Source organism: Pipistrellus hanaki (assembly GCF_964339955.1).
Source record: "Pipistrellus hanaki genome assembly, chromosome: 3".
In the NCBI taxonomy this organism is placed as follows: Eukaryota; Metazoa; Chordata; class Mammalia; order Chiroptera; family Vespertilionidae; genus Pipistrellus; species Pipistrellus hanaki.
The window spans coordinates 187,768,295-187,794,961 of record NC_140505.1 but is presented as its reverse complement, the minus strand read 5'-3'; the positions used below and the strand labels follow the sequence as shown (position 1 = coordinate 187,794,961).

General features: G+C 61.6%; 2 protein-coding genes across 2 annotated transcripts in view; both read left to right on the top strand.

The window, feature by feature from the left end:
• The window catches only part of PARVB (parvin beta), a 303,345-nt gene that overhangs the window by 46,060 nt on the left and 230,618 nt on the right, over positions 1-26,667 (top strand).
• On the top strand, positions 3,142-8,006 carry RTL6 (retrotransposon Gag like 6). Its single transcript, XM_084878189.1, has 2 exons — positions 3,142-3,434; positions 3,581-8,006. Exon 2 carries the CDS (start codon positions 3,857-3,859, stop codon positions 4,568-4,570), a length of 714 nt encoding a protein of 237 aa, XP_084734315.1. The 5' UTR covers positions 3,142-3,434; positions 3,581-3,856; the 3' UTR covers positions 4,571-8,006.

Genomic DNA, 26,667 nt, shown 5'->3' with positions numbered 1-26,667 from the left:
GGTGCTGCCGCTATTTTCTGTTTTAGCCATTCTGACATGCTTCCTGATCTCTCGCAATCCCACCCAGCAGGGCAGGGGTGCAGTACCTCACTTTAGCCGGCAGGGGCGCCAGTCCACATTGCCGCCTAGGCTTTTGTTGGCGCGCCTGGTGGTCTCAGGCTGTTCCTTTCCTGGTTCTTTGGCGGAGCGAGCAAGCTTCTGGGGGGCCTTTTTGTCTGCATTCATTGGCATTGCCAGGTTGCTAGTCTATTCAGCTTCCAGTCTGAGGGACACGACACAAAAGACACTCAAGTGATTCCCACGGTGTCATTCTCGGGCCCTGAGCGGCCCAGCCAGTCTGCCGCGGCTGTCTGCAGTGGTGCTCTGCTGGGAGGGGAGGGGAGGGAGGAGCACACGGTCTTTCCTCCTCGGACCCACATTCACAGCCTCCTTCCTGCTGACCCGCCCCCCCCCACGCCTATTCTTCCCAGAGACGCTGTTTCCTCAATCCCATGCAGGATTCCACGCCCGCTTCCTGTACAGCCCGTCACTCCTGACTGTCCTGTTACCTGATGCCATCGGTGTGAATCCACGTCACGATTATTGACTTGGGTGCCGTTCTCTCGGCATCAGATGTCTTCATGGGCTTCCGAGTTTGACTTTTTAGACTCATTTTTGGTTTTGACCGTCTTTCACATTCCTCCCTCTGTGCCACCGCTCTGCGCGCAGTGCGGGCTGTCCCGGCCACGCCGGTCTGCAGGAGGGACATGCTTCCTGTTGGCGGCCACGGCTCCCACCTCCTGGCCCTTCGGGGTCTGCTTGTCCAGCCGGGGCGCACGGTTCCTGCGGTTGTATGTGCTCCCCCCCCCCCCAACCCCCCGCCCTGTCCCAGGGCCACACCTGCAGGAGTTGCTGCTCCATGAGACGGCTATCCTTCCTGATAGCGGGGTGACCCTCTCCCCGGTCCCAACGGGGAGCCCGTGACGCCGGCAGGCCGGGCTCTGTCCGTGCTCGGCTCTGTCAGTCCTCGGCAGCGTGTGCTCCTGGCACAGCTGGGCCATCTGGCGTCTGCACTCCGCCGGCTCCGGTCGCTGTAGCTGATCACTGTCCCGCATTGGCCGCAGAGGGGAGCCTCAGAGCAGGGATCATAGGTCATCGGGATCAGAAGCCAAACACTCTGCTGCTTTTCTCATTAAAAAAAAAAAAAAAAGAGGGGGGGGGGGTTCAGCCGAAACCGGTTTGGCTCAGTGGATAGAGCATCAGCCTGCAGACTGAAAGGTCCCAGGTTCGATTCCGGTCAAGGGCATGTACCTTGGTTGGGGGCACATCCCCAGTGGGGCGCGTGCAGGAGGCAGCTGATGGATGTTTTTCTCTCATCGATGTTTCTAACTTCCTCTCCCTTCCTCTCTGTAAAAAATCAATAAAATATATTTTTAAAAAAGAATGAGTTTTTTTTTTTAAAGGGGTTCATTTTAAATATTGCTCTGTTTTTATGGTGCACCTTATAGTCAGTGCACCGTGAAATTCCAGACACAGTGCCAGCCACTCCTGGAATTCCGGCAGACACGTTGGTCACATGCACAGTACCCGGGGCCTGGGGCGGTGTGACTGGCACCGAGGGCAGAGAGACGGATGGGTGGCTTACAGGAGTGGGCAGGGTCCTGTGTGTTTGGGAGAGGTGGGAGGGGTAGAGGGACCCAGGCCAGTGTCTTCAGCCATTGATCACAGTCACGATTACCACAGCCCCGCCCCCACCTGCCTGAGAGACGCTGTGGAGGGGGTTTAAAGAAACAAGGTCCCTTTCTTTTCTTGCTTGCCTTATGCCCAGAAGTCGTCACTGGTCATAAAACAGGCACCAAACAGGTCTGTGTGGCTCCCTGGTTGAGCATCGACCTATAAACCAGGAGATCAAGGTTCGATTCCCAGTCAGGGCACATGCTCAATCCTAGTGTGTGTGTGGGGGGGGCAGTGGGTAGGATAGAAACATCATTGATGTTTCTCCCTCTCTCCCTTCTCTCTGAAATAAATAAAAATATATTTAAAAAAACACGCAGCCTTCGGCACACGGGGGCACACAGATTTGAAAGGACAGCAGCTGCTCCCCAGGGACTCATACCCTCAGGCCCTAATTCCCCTTTTACAGGAGCAAAGCCAGTCAGGTCAGGAGCGAGCTCACTGTGTCCTGAGCCTGTTGGAGGAGTGTGGCTGCCAGCGGTCACCTCCTCCTTGAACTGCGTCCACAACCAACTGGCCTGGTGGGCATCTCTCCTCAGCCACGCCCCAGCCTGGGACTGGCGTGGAGAAGCAGCTCGGCAAGGTGGAGTGGGAGAGGCACCCAGGACCGAAGTCAAACTGCTCGTACGCTTTGGCCCAGTAATTTCCCCCATGGGGTTTTCCCTGGAGAAACGGGGGAGAAAGGGGCTGGGATTTATAGACAGACATAAAGGTTTAAAAACGTCCGTGTGGAAAAGAAGGTTTTCATCACAAGGGTGTGGCTCCATCAATCCTGGTGCACACTGCCGAGGCACTATTTGAAAGCCAGGCTTTGGAAGTCTTTAAGGGAAAAGCTCCAAATTCAGTGCGTTATTGGGGCATAAAACAGTCCAGAAGGCACAGAAATTAGTGTAATTGAAATGCCGTTTAAAAATGACGGGGGCCCAGGAGTGGCTTAGTTGGTTGAGAGTCGGCCTGGGCTCCCAAAGGTTGCCGGTTGATTCCTGGTCAGGGCACATGTCTGGGCGGCGGGTTCGATCCCCGGTTGAGGCGAGTAGGGAAGGCAACCAATTGATGCTTTTCTCTCACATCGATGTTTCCCTCTCACTCTCCCTCCCTTCCTCTCTCTAAGCATGTTCTCGGGCGAGAATTAAAAAATAATAATATTTAAATAAAAACGACTGGATGGAGCGACAGGAATGTTACTATTTGTTCTCTGCAGGCTGTATGAACAATTTATTTTAGACTTTTCCGACATCAGAATTCGCTACATGACTAGGGAGGACACACTGTGAAAAGCAACCTTCATTAAACAATAATTACAACGACAAGGAGAGCTCTGCAAACAGTCCCGGGCCAATAAAAAAGAAAGAACGCACCTACTGAAACAAGTAACGGTACTCACAGTCATCACTGATTGGCTGCTGTAGCTCCCCGGGAGGCGGGACTGTGCCAGGAACTTCCGGGGCGGGGCCTCGGCCGCCGCCGCGCGCGGTCTCCATGGCAACCAGCGGGGCCTGCGGGAGGCCCACTCGCCGCCGCGCCGGCCCCGCCCGCACCCAGGTCGCGCCGCGACCCGCCCTCCGCGGCGACCCCGGCCCCGCGCTCCCGCCCCGCGGCCCCGGCCCCGGCCTGAGCTGACCGGAAGCAGTTCCGGAGGCGGCGGCTGACGGCCCGCGGCCCCGATCGCGCCATCCCGGCGGCGGCCCGCGCAGCCTGCGCCGCGGAGGAGCCGGAGACAGGTACGCGCCGCGCCCGGCCCGGCCCGCGCAGGTGCGGCCGCCTTTGTTCTGCCCCGGGCGGCCCTTTGCGCTCCCGCGCCGCGTGCCCCGCGCCCACCCCCTTGTCTGCAACGGAAACCCTTTAAAAAGCCTCTTTCCACCCGCAGGCCGCGGAACCAGCCCGCCCCCCGTGCGGGCGCCGGCCCGGCGAGGCCCGCGGTAGAGGAGCCGGAGCCCGGGATCCCCGAGGCCTGACCACCTGCCCGCCCGGCCGCGGGGCGTCACCTCCGGCTGGATCCGTCCGCCCCGCCTTCCCTCCGGGCTGAACCCACCTGTCCCCGCACCCTGTCCGGGTGCACCCACTCTCAGCACCCCAGGACCTCCCGTGCCGGGCCACCCAAACCAGGCCCTTCCCCACCGGTCCGGGTGGGACCTCCGCCGACATGGTGCAGCCCCAGACGTCCAAGGCCGAGCCCCCCGCCCCCGCCGCCGCCGGCGCCCCGGTGGACGACGTCATCGACACCCTGGCCTCGCTGCGCCTCACCAACTCGGCGCTGCGGCGCGAGGCGTCCACGCTGCGCGCCGAGAAGGCCAGCCTCACGCACATGCTGGAGGGCGTGATGGCCGAGCTGGCCCTGCTGCGCGCCCGCGCCCGCGTCCCCGGGGCGCTGCAGATCACCCCGCCCGTGTCCGCCATGGCCTCCGGCGGCGCCCGGCCGCTCACCACGCCGCCCACCTCTCTGCCCGAGCCCTTCGCGGGGGACCCGGGCCAGCTGGCCGGCTTCCTGATGCAGATGGACCGCTTCATGATCTTCCAGGCCTCGCGCTTCCCGGGCGAGGCGGAGCGCGTGGCCTTCCTGGTGTCGCGGCTGACCGGGGCGGCGGAGCGCTGGGCCGCCCCGCACATGCAGCCCGGCAGCCCGCTGCGGAGCGACTACCAGGCCTTCCTGGCCGAGCTGCGCCGGACCTACAAGCCCCCGCTGCGCCGCGCGAGGCGCGCCCACGCCCGGAAGGCCTCCGCCTCCCACCGCGCCGGGCGGGAGCGCCAGGTGCCGGGCCGCCAGCCGGCCGCCGCGGGCCCCCCCTGCCCCGTGCACCCCGCCGCCAGCGGGACCGGCCCGGCGCCCGCCCTGCCCGCCCGGGCTCGGAACCTTTAGGAGCCGCCGCCACCGGCCTGGTTGCATCTGCAAACGCGCTCGGGAGCAGCGCCCTCTGCGCGCAGAGGTGTCCCCGCAGCAGAATCGTTCTCTAGAAGCCGCCCCGCCTGCCTGCCTGCCTCTCCGGACGGTCCCTCTGCACCCCCTTGGGCTCCCCGGCACCCCTCCCTTCCTCGTGGTTGTGCTAGCTGTGTCCCCGCCTCGGTGCATGCTTCCCTCATGCTTGCAATGCCAGCTCCTCTGTGTCCACAGCTCAGCTCCTGTCCAGGCCTCCGCTTCCTGCTCCTCCCGCCTACCCTCCCAGCCCGCCGCACAGATGCGCCTTCCGCCCCTGCAGCTCCCACCTGGCGGCCCGTTCTCACCGACACAGCCTGTGCCCAGGCTGGTGGGGACCTGGACCCGGAGCCTGGCCTCCCGCCATGAGTGACTGCAGTCCTGCCAGGGTCCGAGGGGCAGGCAGCGCTGTCCTTGCGGCCCAGTGGTCACTGCTGGGAGTGTGGCTCCAGCACTTCGGGGCACGCTTCCCTCTGCCCTGACATCGCGATCTCTGTGCCCCCGAGGCCACTGGGATGCCCGGAATGCGGGGAAGGGAGACACCGGAGGGTGCCCTCACGGGGCCGGGCTCAGCTGTGTGTTCGGCGGCGTGGACTCCCGGGCTGGAAGCTGCCGGCGGGAGAAGGAGACGGACTGGGACCGCTGGGCAGCTCCCTCGGCTGTGGCGTGTGCAGCCTGTGGTGCCCAAGCCCCTCTGCCGGCTGGAGCCTGGACGCCGGGCTCATTCCACCGCCCGGACCTCCAGTGGAACGGCCGCAGCCGCTGGTGCAGTGACCCCTCCTCCGTCCGCGTCACTTGGTCCCTCCTCCTCTCAGTGACAAGTGGCCTTCAGCTCAGCCCCTCGGCCCCGCAGCACGTCCAGGTCTCAGAGCCCCTGGCCTGGCTGTCCATCAGCTGCCCAGCTTCGTCCAGAGAACATGGATGTCTGGGAGCACTGCGGGAAGGGGCCTTGGCCCTGGGAACGGCCAGGCCTGGGTGGACTACCCCGTCCTCACTGACGGCAGCGGACACTCCCGTCGCAGGCCTGAGGGACAGCCGGGCCTCAGCGGGGGACGGCCTCACGCTTCCTCACGGGCGCCCAGAAGTCACTTGGGGGGTGAGGCTCCGCCATGTTTGGATCCCAGCCAGACTCCATTGGCTTTCCCACGGCCTCCTGGACGTGGGGGCCGGGGGTGTCGTACCCTGGCACCTCCGCCCCTGCCCTGGGCCGGCTGCAGAGCGGCCGCTGCCCCCACCCAGAGACAGGCCTTAGGACACCCAGGCCGGGTGCTGGGCCATCCGGCTTCCTAAGAGTCAGTGACGCGGGGACAGTGCCCGGCCTGACCAGCCCCGCCTGGCAAGGCCAGAGGTGTGCAGCGGCTGCTGCTCGGGGGTCACCGCCTCCACTCCCTGTGACCCCGTTAGCCCGTCGCCCCGCTAATCTACTGCCTGCACGCAGGCCCCAGGCCCTGCGTCCTCCCCGCGGCCAGGGGACATGGTGCTCAGTAAGCATGCCGGGGGCCACAGGGGAGCCCTGGTTCCGGGCGGCACCCTGGGGGTGTGCCTTCACCCTCAGTGCTCGGCTCTCTCCTGCCTGCCCGTCTGCCAGTGCAGGGGGCCCAGAGGAGGGGTGCAGTGGCACCTGGGAAAGGACGCCCGTGGGTTAACACCTGGAAGGTGCCTGGGTGCCCGGCCCAGCCAGGGTGGGAGACCCGGGGGGGCAGGGCGGGCACTCTGTCTCAGCAGCCCTGGTCTCCCGTGGTTTGTAGCCATCCTGCTGGCAGCTGCGGAGTCCTGTCCGTCACACCGCTCACAGCAGGACGAGCCCGTGGCGGGGCACGCGGGCCGCCCCTGGCGTCACCGGGCCCTCTGTCCGCGGGTGTGCCAGCCGGCTGCCGCTGGCCTCGTGGGCTGTGGTCCCGGTGCGTGGGCAGTGCTGCCGCACGTCCGTGACCCTGGCCGCTCCCTGCGGCTGTGGGACGAGCAGGTGGGGAGCTGGGGCACCCACACTGGACTCCAAGCAGCCGCACGGAGCCCACGGCTCCAGAGGGAGGCGCCGTCCCCAGCAGGAGGGGGGCCCGGGGCGGGGCCGTGGCGGTGCAGTCAGGCCGGGGAAGCACTGTGCGCGCTGTGGGCGAGGCTCCGGCTGAAGGGCCGCACTGATCTGGTAACGGCCGCGGCTGCTCATGCGGGAGGAGCTGCGTCATGGCGGTGCCGGCTCCGCTGTGCTGCTCGCTGGTCCCGTGAGCCCGGGGAGGTGAGCTTCCTTCCTGCCAGCACCCTCCGGGCAGCACCCTCCGGGCGGCACCCTCAGGGCGGGCTCAGAGGAGGTGGCTCCTGGGGAAAAGTCCCGCAGGTTCCTGACCTGCAGGAGGGCAGAGGCCGCCCGGTGCCGGGTGAGCAGGGAGGAGGGAGCAGGAGGCGGAGTGCACACGCTCCAGGCGCGGGCACACCGCCCACTGGGTGACCAGCACCCTGGCAGCCACGGAGAGCGGCCTGCAGGGAGGGCTGGCAGGTACCTGGGGTGGGGGGGGCAGGCGCTAGGATGGTGTGAGGGTCACGTGTCGGGGCCACCGGCCGTGAGCGGAGCTTAGCGGGAGCGCCCCCCGCAGGCGCCTTCCACCTGCGGCCGCGAAGCCTGTGGGTTCTGCTTGGGAAGCGCTCGCTCAGACGCTGAGACAGTGACAGGAGGAGCTGAGCTCCGGGAGGGAGGAGGAGGAGACGGGTTCAGGCCCCTCCACCCAGCAGCTGCCTCTCCCGTGTCACCTCCGTCCCAGCACCGCGTGGCGGCGTTGGCAGGCACAGGCGCAGCAGAGGGGCACCCGCTCCTCACTGAGTCGCTGACTCCTTTCCAGAAGCAGGTGACCGCCCAGGTCTGGGCACGCCCGTTCTGGGGAGCGGGAAGATCGGGAGCGGAGGGGAAGGTGAGGCTGGCCATTCTGGAATTGGTCCGCTCCCTCCTGTGCCCCCGCCTGCGCTTTGAACCGGGAGCCGCGCCGTCGGGGGGCGGCAGGGCCGCGGTCACTGCGGTCACTCCTCACGCACCGTGGACGTGGCCTCTGCCTCCGCTGTCCCTGGCAGACGGGCTTCCCTAGGAGCCGCGGGCGGAGCTGCGATTACAGGGAGCCAAGGGCAGGTGGCCTCTGGTGTCCCATGGCCCTGCCCCGGCAGGACGGCCGCCACCCTGCGCCGGGCCAGCGGGCGCTGCCATCGGGCTGAGTCACCGCCGACCTGACGGTGACAGCCAGCCCGTGTGTGGCCGGCACGTCTGTGTTTGGCGAAGTCTGACATCTCCCTCCCGCGGCGTTTCCTCTGGTGGGTGGTCCGTCCTCCGCGCTCACGGACGGGTCCGGTCCTTTGTGTGTGCTCCTTGTGCATTAAAGACACTAACCTGTCCGTGTCATGTGCTGCGTGTTCCGCCTGTTGCTTTGTGGATGTGTGTGACACAGTTCCGACCGTTCCTCCCGGCACTGCCACCCCGGCACTGCCACCCCGGCCTGCCATCCCGGCACTGCCACCCCGGCCTGCCATCCCGGCCTGCCATCCCGGCCTGCCATCCCGGCCTGCCATCCCGGCACTGCCACCCCGGCCTGCCATCCCGGCCTGCCATCCCGGCACTGCCACCCCGGCACTGCCACCCCGGCACTGCCACCCCGGCACTGCCACCCCGGCCTGCCATCCCGGCACTGCCCTGCGTGTGCCAGGCCGGCCGCTCACCAGGGGCTCACGTGGTGTCATCCCCCGGCATTGGCAGGTACCCCGTGCGCGGTCACATTGTCACACAAACAGGGGTGCTGGGTCCTGGGGACCCCTGGGTGGCAAACAGGCCGTCCTCAAGCCTGGGCCCCAGGCTCCCTACAATCCTTAAGTCGCTGAGGACCCCAAAGAGCTTTTGCTGAAGTCGATGTTGTGGCCATCATCTCGTAAAGCGGAGGGCGTTTTACCATGAGAACAGCTCGCTGAGGCCCGTGAACAGCTCATTCCCCAGACAAAGCACCGGGCAGAGGGGCGCTGTTCGCTTTGCCTGTGATGCCTGGCTCAGCGACAGCGGGAGGCCCACCCGGCCTCCGCACCTGGCCTCCTGCGAGTTCACACCCACGTACCCCGAAACCCCGTGTTCCCGCGGGACTGGGAGGGCCAGGGGTCCCAGGGCCACCGAAGCCGTCCGCTCCACCCGGAGTGGCTGCGGGCGCCGTGGGCCGAGGAGGGCCTGAGTGGTCCTTCCCCCGAGCTCACGCTCCCTGCTGGCGCTGCGTGGCTGCTGCGGGAGGAGAGGCTGTGCGTGGACGTGGTCTGGGACACTCGGCAGACACCTGAGCCCACGGGCCCCTCCCTCCCCACTGCTGTGCGTCTCCTCCCCCTTCAGAGGCCCGCTCTCCTGTGACCTGCGCTCCGCTGTCCCCCAGGCCCTCCCTTTTAGGGACGTCAGTTCTTAATCTGTGTTCCTTCCAGTGGGGTCCCCTCCCGAGGCTTCTTTGCTGTTCTCAGCAGATGAACTTGGAAAGTTAATTCTGAGGTTTCCCACAATCTTGGTAACAGGTGAGGGGCTGCGCAGGGCGGAGCCTTAGGACAGGGCGGAGCCTGTAAGATGGGGCAGGGCCTGTATGACTGGGTGGAGCCTGTAGGACGGGGCGGAGCCTGTAGGACAGGGTGGAGCCTGTAGGATGGGGCGGAGCCTGTAGGATGGGGCAGAGCCTGAAGGATGGGGTGGGGCCTGTAGGATGTGGCCGGACCTGTAGGACGGGGCGGGGCCTGTAGGACGGGGCGGGGCCTGTAGGATGGGGCGGGGCCTGTAGGATGGGGCGGGGCCTGTAGGACGGGGCGGGGCCTGTAGGACGGGGCGGGGCCTGTAGGATGGGGCTGCCCCACATGGAAGGGAAGGAGGTGGAGGCGCTTTGCTCCTAAGCACCCCACCCTAAGCACCCCGCTGCCCGTTACAAACCAGACTCACTGTGGGGGGGGGGGGTGGTAGCTTACATGCAAGGAAACCAAGGCCTTAAACCTCCATTCGGTGAGTTCTGAAAAGCGGGGTGCCACGCGGTTCCCGGGGAGATTCAGAACCTCACCATCCAGAAGGTTCCCCCAAGCCCTCCCTGGTCCTAGAAACTCAATTCCCAAGACACAGCGATACCCTGTCATTTCCTCTAAAAAAATAATGGTTAATTTTTTTGTAAGAAAATATGTTTTTATTGATTTTCAGAGAGAGGAGGGAGGGGGATGGAGGAACATCCTCCACGGCTGCCTCCTGCCTCTCCCCCCGCCCCCTCCCCCGCTCACTGGGGGTCGCACCCGTGACCTTTGGTACCCGGGTTGACACTCCACCACTGAGCCACACGGCCGGGCTGACTGAAAGTCTTCACGTTATGTGGAGTCTGACTCGTCTCAGACAGTGGTTTGCGGGTGATATGCGGTGGGTGAAGGTGTTTTCCCGGCGGATTATCTGCCTGTTCGAGGGCCACCGCAGGGAGACTTCCCGTGTCTCCTGGGCTGCTCTGGTGACCGCTGGAACCGTGCGACCGAAGGCCGTCAGTCTCTCCTGGCCTCCCTGCCCATGGGCCCACGGTCTGCTCGCCGGCCGCTCCGTGCGTCTGTGCCGGTGACTGCGGCCAGCTCTGTGAGCCCCACACCCACTGCCCCTCCTCCAGCCGCTCTGGACCCCCGTCTGTGCCTCCGGGCAGCGAGTCACCACACACACACACACACACACACACACACGGGCCATTTAAATTTATTAAAACGAAGCCACAGACAGAGGCAGTCCCCGGCCCAGCAGCCGCGCGGAAAGGCTCCGTGGAGCATTTCCATGGTCACAAATCCGCTTTCAGTCCTCGGCGGTTCCATCTCGGATTCAGAATCATTTTATCAATTTCTGTTTAAAAAGCCTGTTGGGGCTGTGACTGGCGAGAAATCCCATCTACAGATTCCAGGGAGAGCTGACAGGTTAATGAGATTGAGTCTGCTGACACAGAACGTGCTTTCTTTCTCTCCACTTATGACTTCTTCACATTTCTCAGCGGATTCATGGTTTTCAGTTAGGGGCCTCACCCATCTTATGTGAATATATCCCTGAGAATTTCATGGTACTAGTGGCCCAGTGCATGAAATCCGTGCATGGTGGAGGGTGGTGTCTCTCAGCCTGGCCTGCACCCTTTCCAATCTGGGATATCCCTCTCGCAATCCAGGACTGCTGGCTCCTAACTGCTCACTTGCCTGCCTGCCTGACCTCCCCTAACCACTCTGCCTGCCCGCCTGATTGCCCCCAACTGCCTCCACACTGGCCTTGTCACCCCAACTACCTCCCTCCCAGCTGGCCTGATATCCCCCAACTGCCTCCCCCCCGCCCCCCGCCCCCCGCCAGCCTGCTTGCCCCCAATGGCTGCCCCTGCCAGCCTGATTGCCCCCAACTCCCCCCATCACCCCGCCACCGGCCTGATCGCCCCTAATTGCCCCCCACTGCTGGCTTGCTCACCTCCAACTGCCCCTCACCCCCCCCCCGGCCTGATCACCCCCATTTGCGCGCCCCCCTCACTGACGACTTGATTGCCCCCAACTGCCGCCACCCCCCCTTGCGGACCTGCTCACCCCTAACTGCAACACCCCGTCCCCCGCCCCCGCCAGCCTGATCACCCCTCCGGCGGTCTGAAAGGGCCCAGATGCTCAGGGCGCTCCAGGCTGGCTCCCCAGCGTCACCCTGGCCCTCTCTGTGCCGTGGAATTGTTCACAAGGTCGCATTATTTTGTGCTTAACTAGTTTTATTTAAAACTGGGAGAAGAGGAACAGCTGCGAGGACTTTTCCAGCAGGCAGGCGAGAAACTCCAGGTTAATGTTATTGTCCCCGTTATACTCTGTCTTCTACGTTTCCTCCGATAAACCCGCGGTTCGTGTAAAACACGTGTTTATAAAGCAGAGCGGGTCGATGGGCACTGTGAGCAGTCACGTCCGTGAGACACGGCGGGGGCCTGAGCAGCCAGGACGGTTCTGACGGGAGCTGTGAGGCGGGACCAGCTGCTCCGTCAACTGTTTAGAACCAAAAACAAGACGGATCACCAACACAAAAAGTTGTTTTCCTTTCTCTCTCTTTAAAAAAAAAATTTATTTTATTGATTTTTTACAGAGAGGAAGGGAGAGGGATAGAGAGTTAGAAACATCGATGAGAGAGAAACATCAATCAGCTGCCTCCTGCACATGTCCTACTGGGGATGTGCCCACAACCAAGGGACATGCCCTTGACCGGAATTGAACCCGGGACCCTTCAGTCCGCAGGCCGATGCTCTATCCACTGAGCCATACCGGTTTTGGCTGTTTTCCTTTCTCTTCATGGTTTTCAGAAAGCCGATTCAGGCTTAGGCTGTAGAAAGCCAGAGGACGCCGCTCCTCACCTCACAGGGAGAAAAATAACCGACAAAAAGAGAATTTTCCTCGCGCTCACTCTAACGGAAAAAAGGCAAAACAGCAAGAAGAAAGCCCCAGGAGACAGAAACTTGACAGCGACAAAAGCTACATTCCCAGAAAACTGTGACAATCCCACCGCCTGTGCCTGGTGACGCGGCTGCGTGCACCTCAGAGAGCTGCTAACCGGCGGCGGAGGCCAGGACAGACCCGGAGGGGCCCAAACACCGCAGACCTGACCTACTTGCGGGCAGGGAAGCCACGATCCACGGCGGAATATGTGCTGGTTTACACACAGGTGAGATACGGCTTTAAAAATGGGCCCTATTTTTTTGGCCATTAATTTATCTTAATAAATTTCAAAGGATTGGAGTCAGACACAAAAAATGAAGTTATTAGTCAGTACAAGAAAGACAGCTCTGATGGATGAAATGCCCACCTCAGACATCCAGCAGGCAAGAAGAAAAAAATCATGCAAATGAGAAAATTTGAATCGAATGGAAAAAACCTCTGCCGAGCACATCAGAATTCTGGTGAGCCGGGCGCAGGGAGAAGCTGGCCATGAATATTTACTTTGGGGAAAAACCGAGGCTGGAAATTAATGAGCCACGCATTCATCTCAAAGGGCTCTTTTGTTTGTTTTTAAAGAATAAACCCCAGGAAAATAGGAGGAAAAAATAAAGACGAGCTCCAGAATAAAAGAAAGAGAACAGAAGGAAGAGAAAACGAACAGAACAGGCCTGAGTTCTTTGAAAATACTGAGGAGCCAAGGTTCCTGTGCCTGAGCCCATTTCACCGAGGACTGGCCGCCGGCCAGGCAGAGCGAGTTGCCGAAACAGGTGTGTCTGGACCGCAGCCCAGCCACCTGGAGGTGGCAGCGCCCTCTGACCTGCACTCGGAGCTGCCAGGTCTGGGCAGGAGCCCGGTCTGACCATCACATCGCGCTGGGTCTTGGCTTAGGCGTGCCAGGGCAGGGATAGAGAGTTAGAAACATCGATGAGAGAGAATCATGGATCAGCTGCCTCTTGCACACCCCCTACTGGGGATGTGCCCGCAACCAAGGTACATGCCCTTGACCGGAATCGAACCTGGGACCCCTCAGTCTGCAGGCCAATGCTTTATCCACTGAGCCAAACCGGTTTCAGCCACACAATATTTTAACAGGTGCCGAAGAAGCATTTAGTAACATTCAGTATTCATTTACAAAAAGAGGGAATGCTTTCAAAACTGGGAACACAAAGCAATCCCTTAATCCAGTAAAAACTGGTCAAAGACACAGAGTTATTGGCGGGATGTTGGAAGTTTTCCATTTGGGACTGGCAGCGGACAGAGATGCCTGCTACCCCCACTTCTCAGCACTGGCCCGGGGCCCCCCCAGTGTAATCGGCAGTAAGAGGATGAAGTCACAGAGCTGGAAATGAAGAAGTTGGTGTCATTCACTGAGCGGCTCATTCTGTGTGTAGTGACTTAAAGAGATGCTATCGGGTAAGATTAGAGTTGATAAGAGTTTAGCAAGTCAGTATACAATCAGTTCGATTTTTATGTGCCAGAGCAGAACATGAAAATTTTAACAGGGGCTATTTAAATAGTATACACATCGCATGCCAATAAACCAAACAACAGATGAAATGCACAAATTCACAGGAAGATACAAACTATCAACACGGACTCAAGAAGAAATAGAAAACCTAAATAAATAGATATTGAATTAATAATCAAATGCCTTCCCACAGGTCCAGATGGCTTCACCGGTGAATTCTACAAAAACATTTAAAAAAGAATTAAAGGCAATTCTTTATAAGTGCTTCCAAAAATATGTCTAAGAGTAGGGAATACTTCAAAAGTCATCCTAAGGCCAGTATTACCTTGATAATAAAGCAAGAAAAAGGCGTCACAGAAATATTATAGACCAATATCTCTTGTGAATGTGAGGCAAAAACCCTCAATAAAATACAGATCAGTCACATGTAAAAAGGATTATCCACCATGGCCAAGTGGACTTCTACCAATAAAGCAAGGTTGGTTTAACATCCAGGAGCTAATTATTATAATGCACCATATCAATAAAATCATAAATGAGAACCTCATGTTCATCTCAGTAGTTGCCAAAAAAGCCTTTGAGAAAATCCAATTCCTTTTCGTGACGAGAACATTCAACAAACTAGTGAACGTCCTCAATCTGATAGAAAGCCACAGCCAGGAGCACATGGAGGATGAAACGGGATGATTCCCCCTGCGATCAAGACCGAGACAAGGATGTTCATGACTTTACCTAATACTGTGCTGCGGGTTCCAGCCTGGGCCGGAAAAGAGGCATTTAGGTGGAAAGAAAGGAGTAAAATAGCCTGTCTGTAGATGACTTGATCTTGTATGAAAATGCTCAGAAATCTACTGTCCACTAAACCAAGTTACCAGTTCAATCAGTTATTAGAACTAATAAATGAGTTTGAGGTGTAAGATCAATATACATAAGTAAATTATACTAGAATTTCTTTCTTTTTAAAAAAATATATATTTTATTGATTTTGTACAGAGAGGAAAGGAGAGAGATAGAGAGTTAGAAACATCAATGAGAGAGAGTCATCCATCAGCTGCCTCCTGCACACCCCCTACCGGGGATGTGCCCGCAACCAAGGTACATGCCCTTGACCAGAATCGAACCTGGGACCTTTCAGTTCCCAAGCCGACACTCTATCTATTGAGCCAAACCGGTTTCGGCAAATTATACTAGTATTTCTAAACACTTTCAACGAACAATCTGAAAATAAAGTTAGGAAAAGGAATTCATTTACAAGAAAGAGCATCAAAAAGAATAAAAATCCTTAGGAATAGAAGTAACAAAATAAGTGCAAAACATGTTCTGAAAACTATAAAACATCGTTGAAAGGAATTTAGATAGGTCTTAATAAATGGAAACACACTTCACAGTCATGGATAATGAACATTCTGAAGTTGACAAGGTATTGATCTATGGATTTAAGATTCGATGCAAACCGATCTATAGGCTCAATGCAATCCGCATCAGAAACCCAGCTGGCTTCTTTGTGCAAATGGACCGTCTGATCCAAACGTGTGTGAGCATTGAAGGAACCCGATCCCCCGGAACAATTTGGGGAATGCAGAAGTACGCGGAGGGCTCACACGTCATTATTTCAAACCTCGCCGTGGCTACAGGAGTGTAGATGCATGGAGTCCGCTCAGTGCAGACGCGGAGACGAATGGGGGGCACTGAGAGCCAGAGCGGAACCTTCACCCTCCGCTCAGCTGGTCCTCGGCAAGCGTGCCACGGCCATTAAGTGGGGGGAGAACCGTCTTTTCCACGGATGGTGCCGGGACAAGTGACTGCCCACCGCAGAGGAATGAAACCGGACCTCTCACTCTCACTCCTCACGACAGAAATTAACGCACAGTGCATCAAAGACCCGCACGCAGGAGCTGAAGCTGCAAAGCTCTCAGAAGAAACCGTAGCGGTAAATCTCCCTGACCCTGGGCTGAGCAGTGGCTTCTCAGACATGACAGCAACAGCCCAGCAGTCCAGGGAGAAGGAGCTGAATTGGACTTCATTAAGATGAAAAACGTCTGTGCTTCAAAGAATATCGAGAAAATGAGAAGACAACCCACAGAACAGAGACAAGTTTTGCAAATCTGTACGGAGAAGGCCTGCCATGTCCCCTTGTGCTGAAGAACCACACTTTGTTTACTCACTCACCCATGAGTGGGCATTTGGATCATTTCTACGTAGAGTCACACCTCCACACAGCGTCTCTTAGGAAGACCCGGGCCACCAGTTTTATTTCCAGAAACACTGCTGTCTCTGTAAGTGAAGATTTCGGTAACTCCTTTGAGATATAATTCACACACTGAACAATTCACCTATCTTAAAAGTTCAATGGTTTTTGGTATTGTCACAAGTTGTGCAACATCTTCAAGTTGAGAGCATTTTGATCATCCTAATTGCTGGATGTTGGGGTGATTTAGCGCAGGTGGTCTTGATTAGGCATCTTAGGAGGGTTCATGAAACCTGGAGGGGGCTGTGCGTAGATTAAATACGAGTCCAGAGACGAAACATAATTTTGGAAGGCATTTGGGGGAGGCAGAGGATCTTGGCTGAAGAAACCAAGTTCTGCTGGGATTGGTTTGGCTCAATGGATAGAGCGTCGGCTTGGGGACTGAAGGGTCCCGGGTTCAATTCCGGTCAAGGGATGTACCTTGGTTTCGGGCATATCCCGGAGTGTGCAAGAGGCAGTTGATCAATGACTCTCTCTCATCGATGTTTCTAACTCTCTATCTCTCTCCCTTCCTCTCTGAATTACGTAAATCAATAAAATATATTTTAAAAAAGAAACCAAGTTCTCCTTGTATCAGGACCCCTTGCTTTTTATTAACGCAATTTTTCCTAAGGCAAGGTGGAGATACACACTTCAGAGGCCCGGGTTTCCTCTGCAGTGTTTCCCAAACTTCTCTCGTGATGAGAATCACCTGGTGGAGTTGTTAAAACACAGATTCCTGATCATGGTGTCTCCCCTGCCAGGTAAGTATTAAACTCCAGATTCCTGAATCCCAACTAAGAAGTGCTAAACTAGAATTTTTGGGAACATATAGGTAAAAATTGTATACTTAACTAGTGCTCTAAGCACTTAACTAGCACTTAACTAGCTTAGAGCACTAGTTAAGTATACAATTTTACCTATATGTTCCCAAAAATTCTAGTTTAGCACTTCTTAGTTGGGATTCAGGAATCTGTGTTTTAACAACTCCACCAGGTGATTCTCATCATGAGAGAAGGTTGGGAAACACTGCTCTACAGAGTCCACTGTCAGATTGGGGAACTGCCTTCAGCTGCTCAGGTGCTTGGCCAGCAGGAGGCAATAACATGTAGATTAAGATGCCCTGAGCTGTCTGGCAGCAAACAATCCATTTAATGCATCCTTTTCAGGTTTGGGGAAAAGCCTTCAGCCATTCCCAACAGGTGATAACATTTGAGTCTCAGCTCTTGTTGAGTCCCCAAGTTCCATCAACCTTTCGATGAGACTCTTGCAATTATGACATGCTGGCATCGACTTCCGGCACCAGTGAAGAGACCTCACAAGCTTTATAGCTCTCACCTTCTAATGCCCCCATCTGCATCCTCTCTCTACAGATTTGCTGCCCCCAGACCTGGCATGGAAATGGAAGCACACACTGGGCACTGGCCCCTCCCGTTAGCAGCTGTCCGTGAAGCACACACTCGGTGCTGGCCCCTCCCGTTAGCAGCTGTGCACGGCGCCTCAGCACAGGCCATCCCTCTGTTGCCAGACAACATGCCATCCTCCGATGGCCACCTCTGACCCCTTATCAGCTGGGGGATGTTGGGGTTGTTGTCACTTCCTGGCCCTCGTAAGTAATGTTGCCGAGAGCATTCACACACACACACACACACACACACGCATGTGCACGTCTCTGTGTGGACCCGTTTCCCTTCCTGCTGGTCCATGTCTAGGCGTGGGATTGCCACGCCCCATGCTAACTCCATGTTTACCCTTTTCAGAACCGCCAAGCTGTGTTCCAGGGGCTGCCCTGTTCCCTCCCGCCAGTGTCTGGGGTCCGAGTGCCGAGCCCCTGCTCTCACTGCTGCCCTCTGGCCTTCGGTGACTGTGCTCTGCCGCCACAGCTCACCGTGTCCCCACCCGCCCCCCGGGGCTGATGGCCGGCACCTTCTCACCGTGCGTCTTCTTCAGAGAAATGTTTTGTTTTTTTCATATCCTTTGCGTATTTTTAAAATTAGGTTGTCTTTTTATTACCGAGTTGTAAGGGTTCGTTATGTGTTTCAGACACGCCTCTCCTCAGATACATGATCTGCAAGCATTTCCCCATTCAGTGGGTTGTCTTTTCCTCTTTTCTTTTAAAATATGTTTTCATCGATTTTTAGAGACAGAGGAAGGGAGAGAGAGACACATCAATGAGAGAAACATCCATCAGCCGCCTCCTGCTGAGGACAGAGCTCCCAGCCTGGGCATTGACCCGGACCAGGAGTCACACCACCGACCCCCACCCCGCCGCCCCTGGAGCTCAACCACTGAGCCGCCCAGCCAGGCTCTTCCACTTCTTGACGGCATCCTTTGAAGCAGGACGTTTTACACCTGGATGAAGTCCGCTCTCTCCCTTCCCTCTGACGCTGCACTGCTGGTGTCACAGCTAAAAGCCGCCGCGCAGCCCAAGGCCATGAAGGTCTGCACCTGGTTCCCCGGGCGCTGTGCAGCTGCAGCTGTTCCACGTGGGCCATGGGCCGCCGTGAGCTGGTTCCAGGAGGGTGTGCGGGGTCCGGCCTCAGGGCGGCGGGCGGGGGCAGCGCTTGGCTCCGGGACAAGGTGAGGCTGTGCGCGCCTCCCGGCCGGCTGGTCTGGTGCCGGGCGCCGGGAGCCCTGCTCGGAGGGAGCCCGTACCATAGGGGAGGAATCCTTCCGGGTGTTGCCAGGGACCCCCCCCCCCCCCCGGGACCGGGCGCTTCCGGAGGGGGGCCTGCCCTTGGCAGAGAGCTCAGGAGGGCGGGGGCGGCTGGTGGAGCGAGGGGCGAGCCCGGGGGAGGAACAGCGCGGGAGAGAGCCTGGAGTCAGGGCTCCGCCTGGTGCACGGAGGAATGGGGGGGAGGGGCTGGGAGGGGCAGCATGGAGAACAGGGAGTGGGCGAGAGGTGCCTGGGGGCCTCCAGAGGGGGGCAGGTACCCCTCCTACCAGACTGCCATTGCAGCTCCGCCTGTGCATGGATGTGATCATGCTAACGGAAACGAGGCCATGCGTGCGGCCGCTCTCTCTTAGCCTCTGGACGGTGGCACGTGGGTGAGTAGTGCACCCTGGGAGGGCAGCGGCCGCTGTGGTCAGTGTCAGTGGCTCAGGGCCGGGCAGCAGCCCTCTCACGTGCCCTCACTCAGGAGCTCAGGGCAACGTCCTTGGGTGACCTCTGCGCCACGGAGCCTGCGTGCTTGTGGTTGTTGCTGTGGTTACTGCCTCCGTGTCAGAGCTCAGGGCGTGTGCGCGGACCGGACACGCAGCATCCGTCCCTCTGAGCTCTCTGAGCGTCTGCCCCAGGCGGGAGGGCAGGGCCTCGGCCACATGTCCCTGCGGCTCCTGGGACCTGCCTCCCTGACCGGCGCTCTGACCTCTGACGGTGCGGGGTCATCTGCTCAGCCCAGGGGCCCCGGGGCCCAGCGGGCGGCCTCGCCCAGCCCAGCCCCTCCCTGTGCAGACGCTTCTCCAGGAATAGCTGCGGCTGGAGAACTCCGGCCCAGATGAATCCCGTCGGCGGCTTTAAAAATAGCCCGGCCCTCACGCAGGTGATGTGTTAACGCCGAGACTGGCACCGCCTGCTGACTGGCTCCAAGGCCGGGCACTTTCTCTGCCCCTGCGTCCCCAGTGCCCAGGCTGGGCCCTCACAGCCCCTGTGACCCAGTCCCCAGGCTGGGCCCTCACAGCCCCTGTGACCCAGTGCCCAGGCTGGGCCCTCACAGCCCCTGTGACCCAGTGCCCAGGCTGGGCCCTCACAGCCCCTGTGACCCAGTGCCCAGGCTGGGCCCTCACAGCCCCTGTGACCCAGTCCCCAGGCTGGGCCCTCACAGCCCCTGTGACCCAGTCCCCAGGCTGGGCCCTCACAGCCCCTGTGACCCAGTGCCCAGGCTGGGCCCTCACAGCCCCTGTGACCCAGTGCCCAGGCTGGGCCCTCACAGCCTCCACCCCTCCAGCCGCTAAAGCACCGGGTTTGCCTGGCCAGGCCCGGCTCCGCGGGGCCGGGCAGGTGGAGGTCCAGGCTGGGGCGGGGTGCGGGGAGGGAGCGGCCGAGCCAGGACTGCGCATTCTCACCCGCACACATGGCCGGAGCCGAGCGCCAGGCGGGGGACAACTGGAACATTCTGGAATACCATTACCTCGGAGCCCTTCAGCCCCGGAGTCCAGCTGCAGGCGCCACACCTCCTGCGGCCGTGGTCCCCCCGAGGGCCGGCTCCCGGGAACAACGGGAAGCTGCTCATGTCCGGGCAGCGGTGTGCCTGGGAGACAGTCCGGTGGCCGGGTCTGAGGAGGCGCGGCTGCGCAGGCTCCTCTGGTCCCGGCGGATGGGCAGGTGCTGGGAATGAGCCCCGGTGTCTGCCAGCCCCACCGGGAGCCGTAGTCCGGGGACCCCCCTTCCCACCGCCTCTGAGAGGAGAGCACCGTGGTGAGGGCACCCCCCCTCCCCCGTCTCTGAGCAGGGAGCACCCCCTCCCCCCCCAGCTCTGAGCGGGGAGCACCCCCCTCCCCCGTCTCTGAGCGGGAGCACCCCCCTCCCCCATCTCTGAGCGGAGAGCGCAGTGATTAGGGCACCCCCCTCCCCCGTCTCTGAGCAGGGAGCACCCCCCCCTCCCCCGTCTCTGAGCGGGAGCACCCTCCTCCCCCATCTCTGAGTGGAGAGAACCTCCTCCCCCATCTCTGAGCGGAGAGCGCAGTGATTAGGGCACCCCCCTCCCCCGTCTCTGAGCGGGGAGCACCCTCCTCCCCCGTCTCTGAGTGGAGACACCGGGACGCAGGGACCATGCCAGGGCACAGACAGCGCCCGGAGGGGCTGGCAGGAGCCGGCGGCTGGCCCTCGTGGACTCCACCGGGCGGCTGCACACCCCCTGGCCAGTGACCTCGCCTCCCCGCGCCTCAGTGTGCCCCCGGAGAGGGGGAGAGCCTGACGCTCGGGGGGGTGGGGGGCTGTGAGAGTAATGGGGACAGGGGGAGGCCTCAGTGTGCCCCGGAGAGCAGGAGAGCCCTGTGCTGGGCGGGGGGGGGGGGGAGGGGGCTGTGAGAGTAACGGGACGGGGGGGGGGGCGGGAGGAGGCCTCAGTGTGCCCCAGAGAGTGGGAGAGCCCGGCGCTGGGGCGGGGGGGCTGTGAGAGTAACGGGACGGTGGGGGGGGCCTCAGGACGGCGCCCGCCTCACTCCCCGGTCCCATCTCCACGTTCCCACAGGACGACCTTGTCCCCGGAACCGTCCGTCCCCATGGCAGCCGCCGGCGGCCCTCCTCCCGGTACCAGCGCGGGGGTGGGAAGGCACACGCGGGCAGAAGGCGGCGAAGTCTCCTGGCAGCTCGCTCCGGCCAGACAGCCACGCGCTTGGACACCGTCCACGTCCGGGAACATGGTCACGTCCCGGGGAGATGGAGGAGACGGAGGAGACAGCGGACGGGAGCTGAGACCGGCGGCCCCTCGCACCTCCGAGCAGGGGGACCTCAGGGGGCGGCGGCCACTCGCACCTCCGAGCAGGGGGACCTCAGGGCGCGGCGGCCACTCGCACCTCCGAGCAGAGGGACCTCAGAGGGCGGCAGCCCTTCGCACCTCCGAGCAGACGGATGGACCTCAGGGCGTGGCGGCCCCGGAGGCAGGCTCTGCGCACCCACCTGGGGCCGGGCGTCACCCCCTGACCGCAGCTCCCCCGAGCCCAGCGTCTCTGTCCGCGAAAAGCTCTTCCTTTACAGAAAGCTGTGTGTTTGCTTGTTGGTTTTGTGCTGTGACGAGCCGGGCTCCCAGCACGCGGGCACGGCCTCTGGTGCCCCAGCCGGAGCCGAGGACGGAGGGGATTGGCGCCAGCCCCTCCTCACACTAGCCCTGTGGTCGGCAAACTCGTCCGTCCACAGAGCCAAACAGCACAACGATGGACACTTCTCTGGAGAGCCACATTGTTTAAACTTCAACTTCTAACACCCCTTCTTCAACACAGACTCACCCAGGCCGTGGTGTTTTGTGGAAGAGCCACACTCCAGGGGCCAAAGAGCTGCACGTGGCTCAGGAACCAGTGTGCCGACCACGGCACTAGGAATGCCACATTGTTTGCCGAAGGGGTGGCCCCAGCTTTCCCAATGACCATTCCCTCACTGTCTCCAAGTTCCGTCTGGTTCTTCTTCAAATCTGCTCCAGTCGTTTTAGGATTTCTCGTTCCTAAGTCGCACGTTCACACACACACACCCGCTTTGGCCCTTTGACCACATCACACAGACGGCTCTCCTCTCGGTCCTCGGACGGCGTCCTGCATGGGCCGCTCTGCGGGCTCGGCGAGGCCTCCTCGGGCTCCCCCTCCGGCGCCGCCCCCTGCCCCGCCTTCGCCCTCACGCGGCTCCCGGCGGCTGCTCGGGGATCGGCCTGTCCCGGAGCCTGCCAACGCCGCTGGGGTCCAGGTGCCGGGTTTCGGCCGCGGCCCTGCGGCCTGCGGAGGCTGCTGTGTCCCCTTCGCTCCCCACGTGTCTCCACGGGCGGAGCCGCTGCGCACCTCCTGCGCTCGGCCAGGCCCCGTGCGTGGGCGACCGACAGGGACACAGAGGGGATGAGCCCCCGGACGGCCCTGGCCCACCACCGCACCCCGTGGGGCCGCACCAGGGTCACCCACCCCTTTCCCCCACCCCTTTCCCGGTGAGGGGCTGAGGTCCGGGGAAGTTCAGCACACAGGCCAGCGCAGGCCACCAGGCTCGCAGGCTCAGCGTTTATTTCTGCTGCGATTCTTCCATTTCTTCGGCACCAGAGGCGGCAGGGGCCTGCCCGCCCTCATCCCTGCACAACTGTCCCCCTGCCTGCGGCTCCGATGCCCCTCGAGCAGGCGTGCCCCTCGTCCTGGCTCCGGGTCAGGTCCCCCTGCCTGTGCTGAGGGAGGCAGGGGAGGCCAGGGCGCGGGGGCTGAGCAGAGGCCTTCCTGTGGCGCCGGCGGCCGCTGCCCCAGCCGAGAGGCTCCGAGCGCGTCTGGGCCGAGCTCAGCGGGGACCCGTCCTCGGAATGGAGCTGTGGCGGCAATGCACTCCCCGTTTCCTCCGGGGCCTCGGGGTGCAGCCTGGCACGGAGTACGCCACTGCCGCCTCGCCTGGGGTCCCGGACAGGCCACCTGCTCAGCCTGGACTCGGCAACAGCAAGGGGCCTCAGGTCGGCCGGTCACGGCGGACATACTCCCGCAGCAGAGCACCGGGTCCAGGACTCCCGGGGCCTCTCACCTGGAGACAGACGGACCTCTGGCTCTGCCGCCCAGGCCTCAGCCACGTGACTGCCACCCCCGCCCTGCTGGGATCCCTGCGCCGGGGGCTGGTGACCCTGTGGCCGCTGGCAGGCGGCTCTGCTGGAGGTGTGGCGCCCAGCCTGGGGGAGGCGCTGAGGGCCGTCAGGGGAAGGTGAGTGGCATGAGTGGCTGGGCACAGAGCCCAGCCAGTTGCAGAGGGACAAAGGCCCAGCCCTCTGGCCTCGGAGGGTCCCCAGCCCCGGGCTCCCTGCAGGACGCAGGACCAGCCCCCTCACCTACCACAGAGCCGAGGGTCTGTGTCCGGGGCCGAGAGAACAAAGCACCGCCAAGTTAGTGGCTTGAAAACAACAGGAATTTATTCTCTCAGTCAGAGGCCGGGAGTGCGGGTGTGTGTGTCTGTGTGTGTGTGTGTGACTCCTTCCTCTGCCCGCTCCGGTCAGCTGCCCACAGGCCTTGGCTTGTGGCTGCGTCCCTGCAGTCCCTCCCCTGTGGCCGCATGGCCTTCTCTTCTGTTCTGTGCCATAGGACGCTGTCATTGGAGCTTGGGCCACAGGATCCAGGCGCCCTCAGTGAGCTCTGTAACAGTCACATCTGCAAAGGCCCTTTTCCAGGCCCGGTCACCTGCACAGGCTCCATATCCCCTGGGGCCCCATTCCGCCGGTGGCAGGCACCTCCCTCAGTGTCCAGGGCACCTGTCCTCCCGGCACTCTGGCCGAAGGGGCCCGGAGAGGAGGGTCCAGGAGGAGGGCCAGGCCCCGCCCTGCCTGTCTGGCTGGTGCATCCGGGCCATTCCCCTCCCCTCCGGGCCGAGCTTCCCGCCTGTGGAGAGAGAACTGCGGCTCCTCGGGGCTTTCCTGTGGCCGAGGATGCTCACCCACACCCGGGGCATGGACACGCGGGGCTGGCAGCTCCTGCTGCCTCCCCGCCCCCCCCAGTGCCCCAGAATAGCTCCGAGGTCGCTCATGATCGTCCCTTTCTCCCGCGTGAAGGCCACCAGGCGAGAGAAGGGATTTCTTCTCCGAAAGTGCTTCTCTGCGATCTCTGACGGAGGCTGATCTCTGACGGAGGCCGATCTCTGACGGAGGCCGATCTCTGACGGAGGCCGTGGAGCTGCGAGCGGTAACTCCCCTCCAGGGGAGTGCGAGGCAGGACTGGGGCTGGAGGGCCTGAGTCTCCCGGATCCGGAGGGCTCCGGCCAGCACCGGGCTCAGCAGCAGGAGAGGCGCTTCCTTTCCTCCGGGAACGAGGAAAACGGAAATCAATTCCGAGGAAAGCTGTCACTCGAAGTGGAATTTACAAACAGCTCGTTAAGCCCCAGGGGGCGCCGCGTCAGCCTGCTGGCCGGGTGAGGCCCCAGGGGGCAGGGCAGTGGGGGGGGGGACTCCTGGAGGGAACTCCGCCCTGGCCGTTCTCCCAAATGCCGGTGCCAGGCTGCCCAGAGCTTCCCTGTGAGGGTCGGGTTGGGGGTACGAGCACCAGTGTGGTCCTGAGTCCCCCCTGACCCTCTGCAGCCGGGCTGGATGGCTAGGACCTGGCCGCTGCCCACGGCGCCAGGACCGCCGCCCGTTCCCTGCGTCCTGTCTCTGGGCCCTCAGACCTGTGGCTGCATGAGACTTCGCCGTGGCTGCAGGGACAGTGCCCGTCTGTGGGTCCGGCGTCCACACGGGCTCCGAGCTGCAGGCCTGGCTGTGGGGCCTCCGGTTCTTCCATCTGTGCGGGCCCGGTGGGAGCATGACTAGGGAAGGTGGGAAGGTGCATGTTTAGTTCCTCCTGGAGTGAGAGGGGGTGCGGAGGGCGGGCCTGCGGAGGGCGGTGGGGGCGTGGCAGTGGCGGCGTGGCAGTGGGGGCGTGGCAGGTGGCGATGTGGCAGGTGGCGATGTGGCAGGTGGCAAAAGGGCCGTAAGTGCGAGGTACGGAGGGATCCTGTGTCTCCTTCAGGGAACGTGACTGCCCGGGGAATGACACCAGGAGCTGAGGATGCTCAGCTGTGGGAGGACGCAGGGACATGACTGACCCCGGGGCCAGCCCCCCTGTTCTCCGGTGAGAGCCAGGCCGCGTCCTTGCCTGCCTCTGTCTCTCCCTTCCGGAACGGGCTGGTGTGAGCGGCTGGAACTCTCTCTCCGCGATCCGGTGTCTGGGGAAGGGCCGGCTCTAAAAATAACCCATCGCCTCAGCCCGGGGCGGCGGCTGAGAGAGCGCCGCCTGCTGCTCCCGGCCCCGGCGCCCCCTCCCAGCAGCCGGCCCCGGGATGGGCTGGCGGCAGGTGGCAGCCAGGAATAGCTGACCCCTGGCTCCCGAGGCCCCGCCCCCACATGCACACACACACACACACACACACACACACACGCACACGCACATGCACACACGCCCCAACTGGCGACGTGCTTACAGAGGGTGGCCGCTGACCCCGGGCAGGGCGGGGCGACACCGGACATCAGGAGCCCCCTCTGCGGGCCGGACAGCGGCAGGACAGGCCTCACACAGGTAAGGGCGGCTCCCTGTGCCCCAGGCCCTGCTACCCGCGGCGGTGAGGCGTGGGCTGGGCCGGAGGGGCTCAGGTTGGGGGCTTGTGTTGGCCTCATCCCCCGGGGCCCTGCATGGCCGTCAGCTCTACTGGGGGGGGGCGTGGCTTATCATGGCTGCCCTGTCCCTCCGTGCCCGGCCCCGGGTCACTCGCCCTCCCAGCCCCGCACGCTCCCCGCCGCCCGCCGCCCGTCCTGCTGGCTCCGGGAGAAGCTCTGTGTGGGGACCGGGTTGCATTTGGGAGGCAGGGCTGGCCGGCCTTGGGGTGAGGGGCAGAGACGCCTCCGCTCGCCCCGGAGAGGGGGGCGCGGTCCTGCGATGGCGCTCTGTCCGGGGAAGGCTCCGGGAAGGCCGGAGGAGGCGCGGGAGCCACGACGGTCTGGATCGCACTCAGAGGGGGGTCCCCGATGGTCTGGACCGCGTGTCCAGGTTTGCAGGAGACTGTGTCGGCGGAGGGGCTGTGTAGGGCGGGAGCTGGCCTGGCGGGACATTGGGACCTTTGTCCCCTGCGGCGAGGGGGCGTTCTGCCCGCCGCATGCCACGGCGGGTGTGGGTGCCTCTCGGGTGCCTCTCGGGTGCCTCTCGGGACAGGCCATCCCCCGCGGTCTCGCTGGTCGGTGTAACGCCGTCTCCTCCGGCCCAGGACCGGAGGGGGAGACGGGCTGGGGCCTGGTGGGCGCACAGTGGGTACGGAATCACACCCTATGCTTGAATTTTTTAAAATTAATTTTGCTCTATTTTCTGTAAGAGCAACTGTAAACCTCCTCTTCCCCCCGTGAGCGTAGACTTTAACCTGGAACGTGCATGCTCTCTGAGGCCCAGCAGCCCCAGGAAGAGCAACAGCCATCCCGTACAATAAAAGGCTCATATGCAGACTGTCCCCTCCACCAGGAGTTGGACCGGGAGTTCCACCAGGGGGCGGGGCTGACTGCCCGTGGCTCCTCCCCCTGGCCGGCCCTGGGCTGATGGGCCCCGATCGGACAGGCCGGCTGGCCCCACCCGTGCACGAATTCGGGCACCAGGCCTCCAGTAACTAATGAAACAGAACCATCATGACACACAGTGTGAATCTCTTCCCTTCCCGGCGTGTCTCCGGCACTGCGCGTGGCCAGTGTCGCTCTGGTGCTGGGGCCACCGCTGAGCAGAACAGGGGGACCCGCCGCCAGC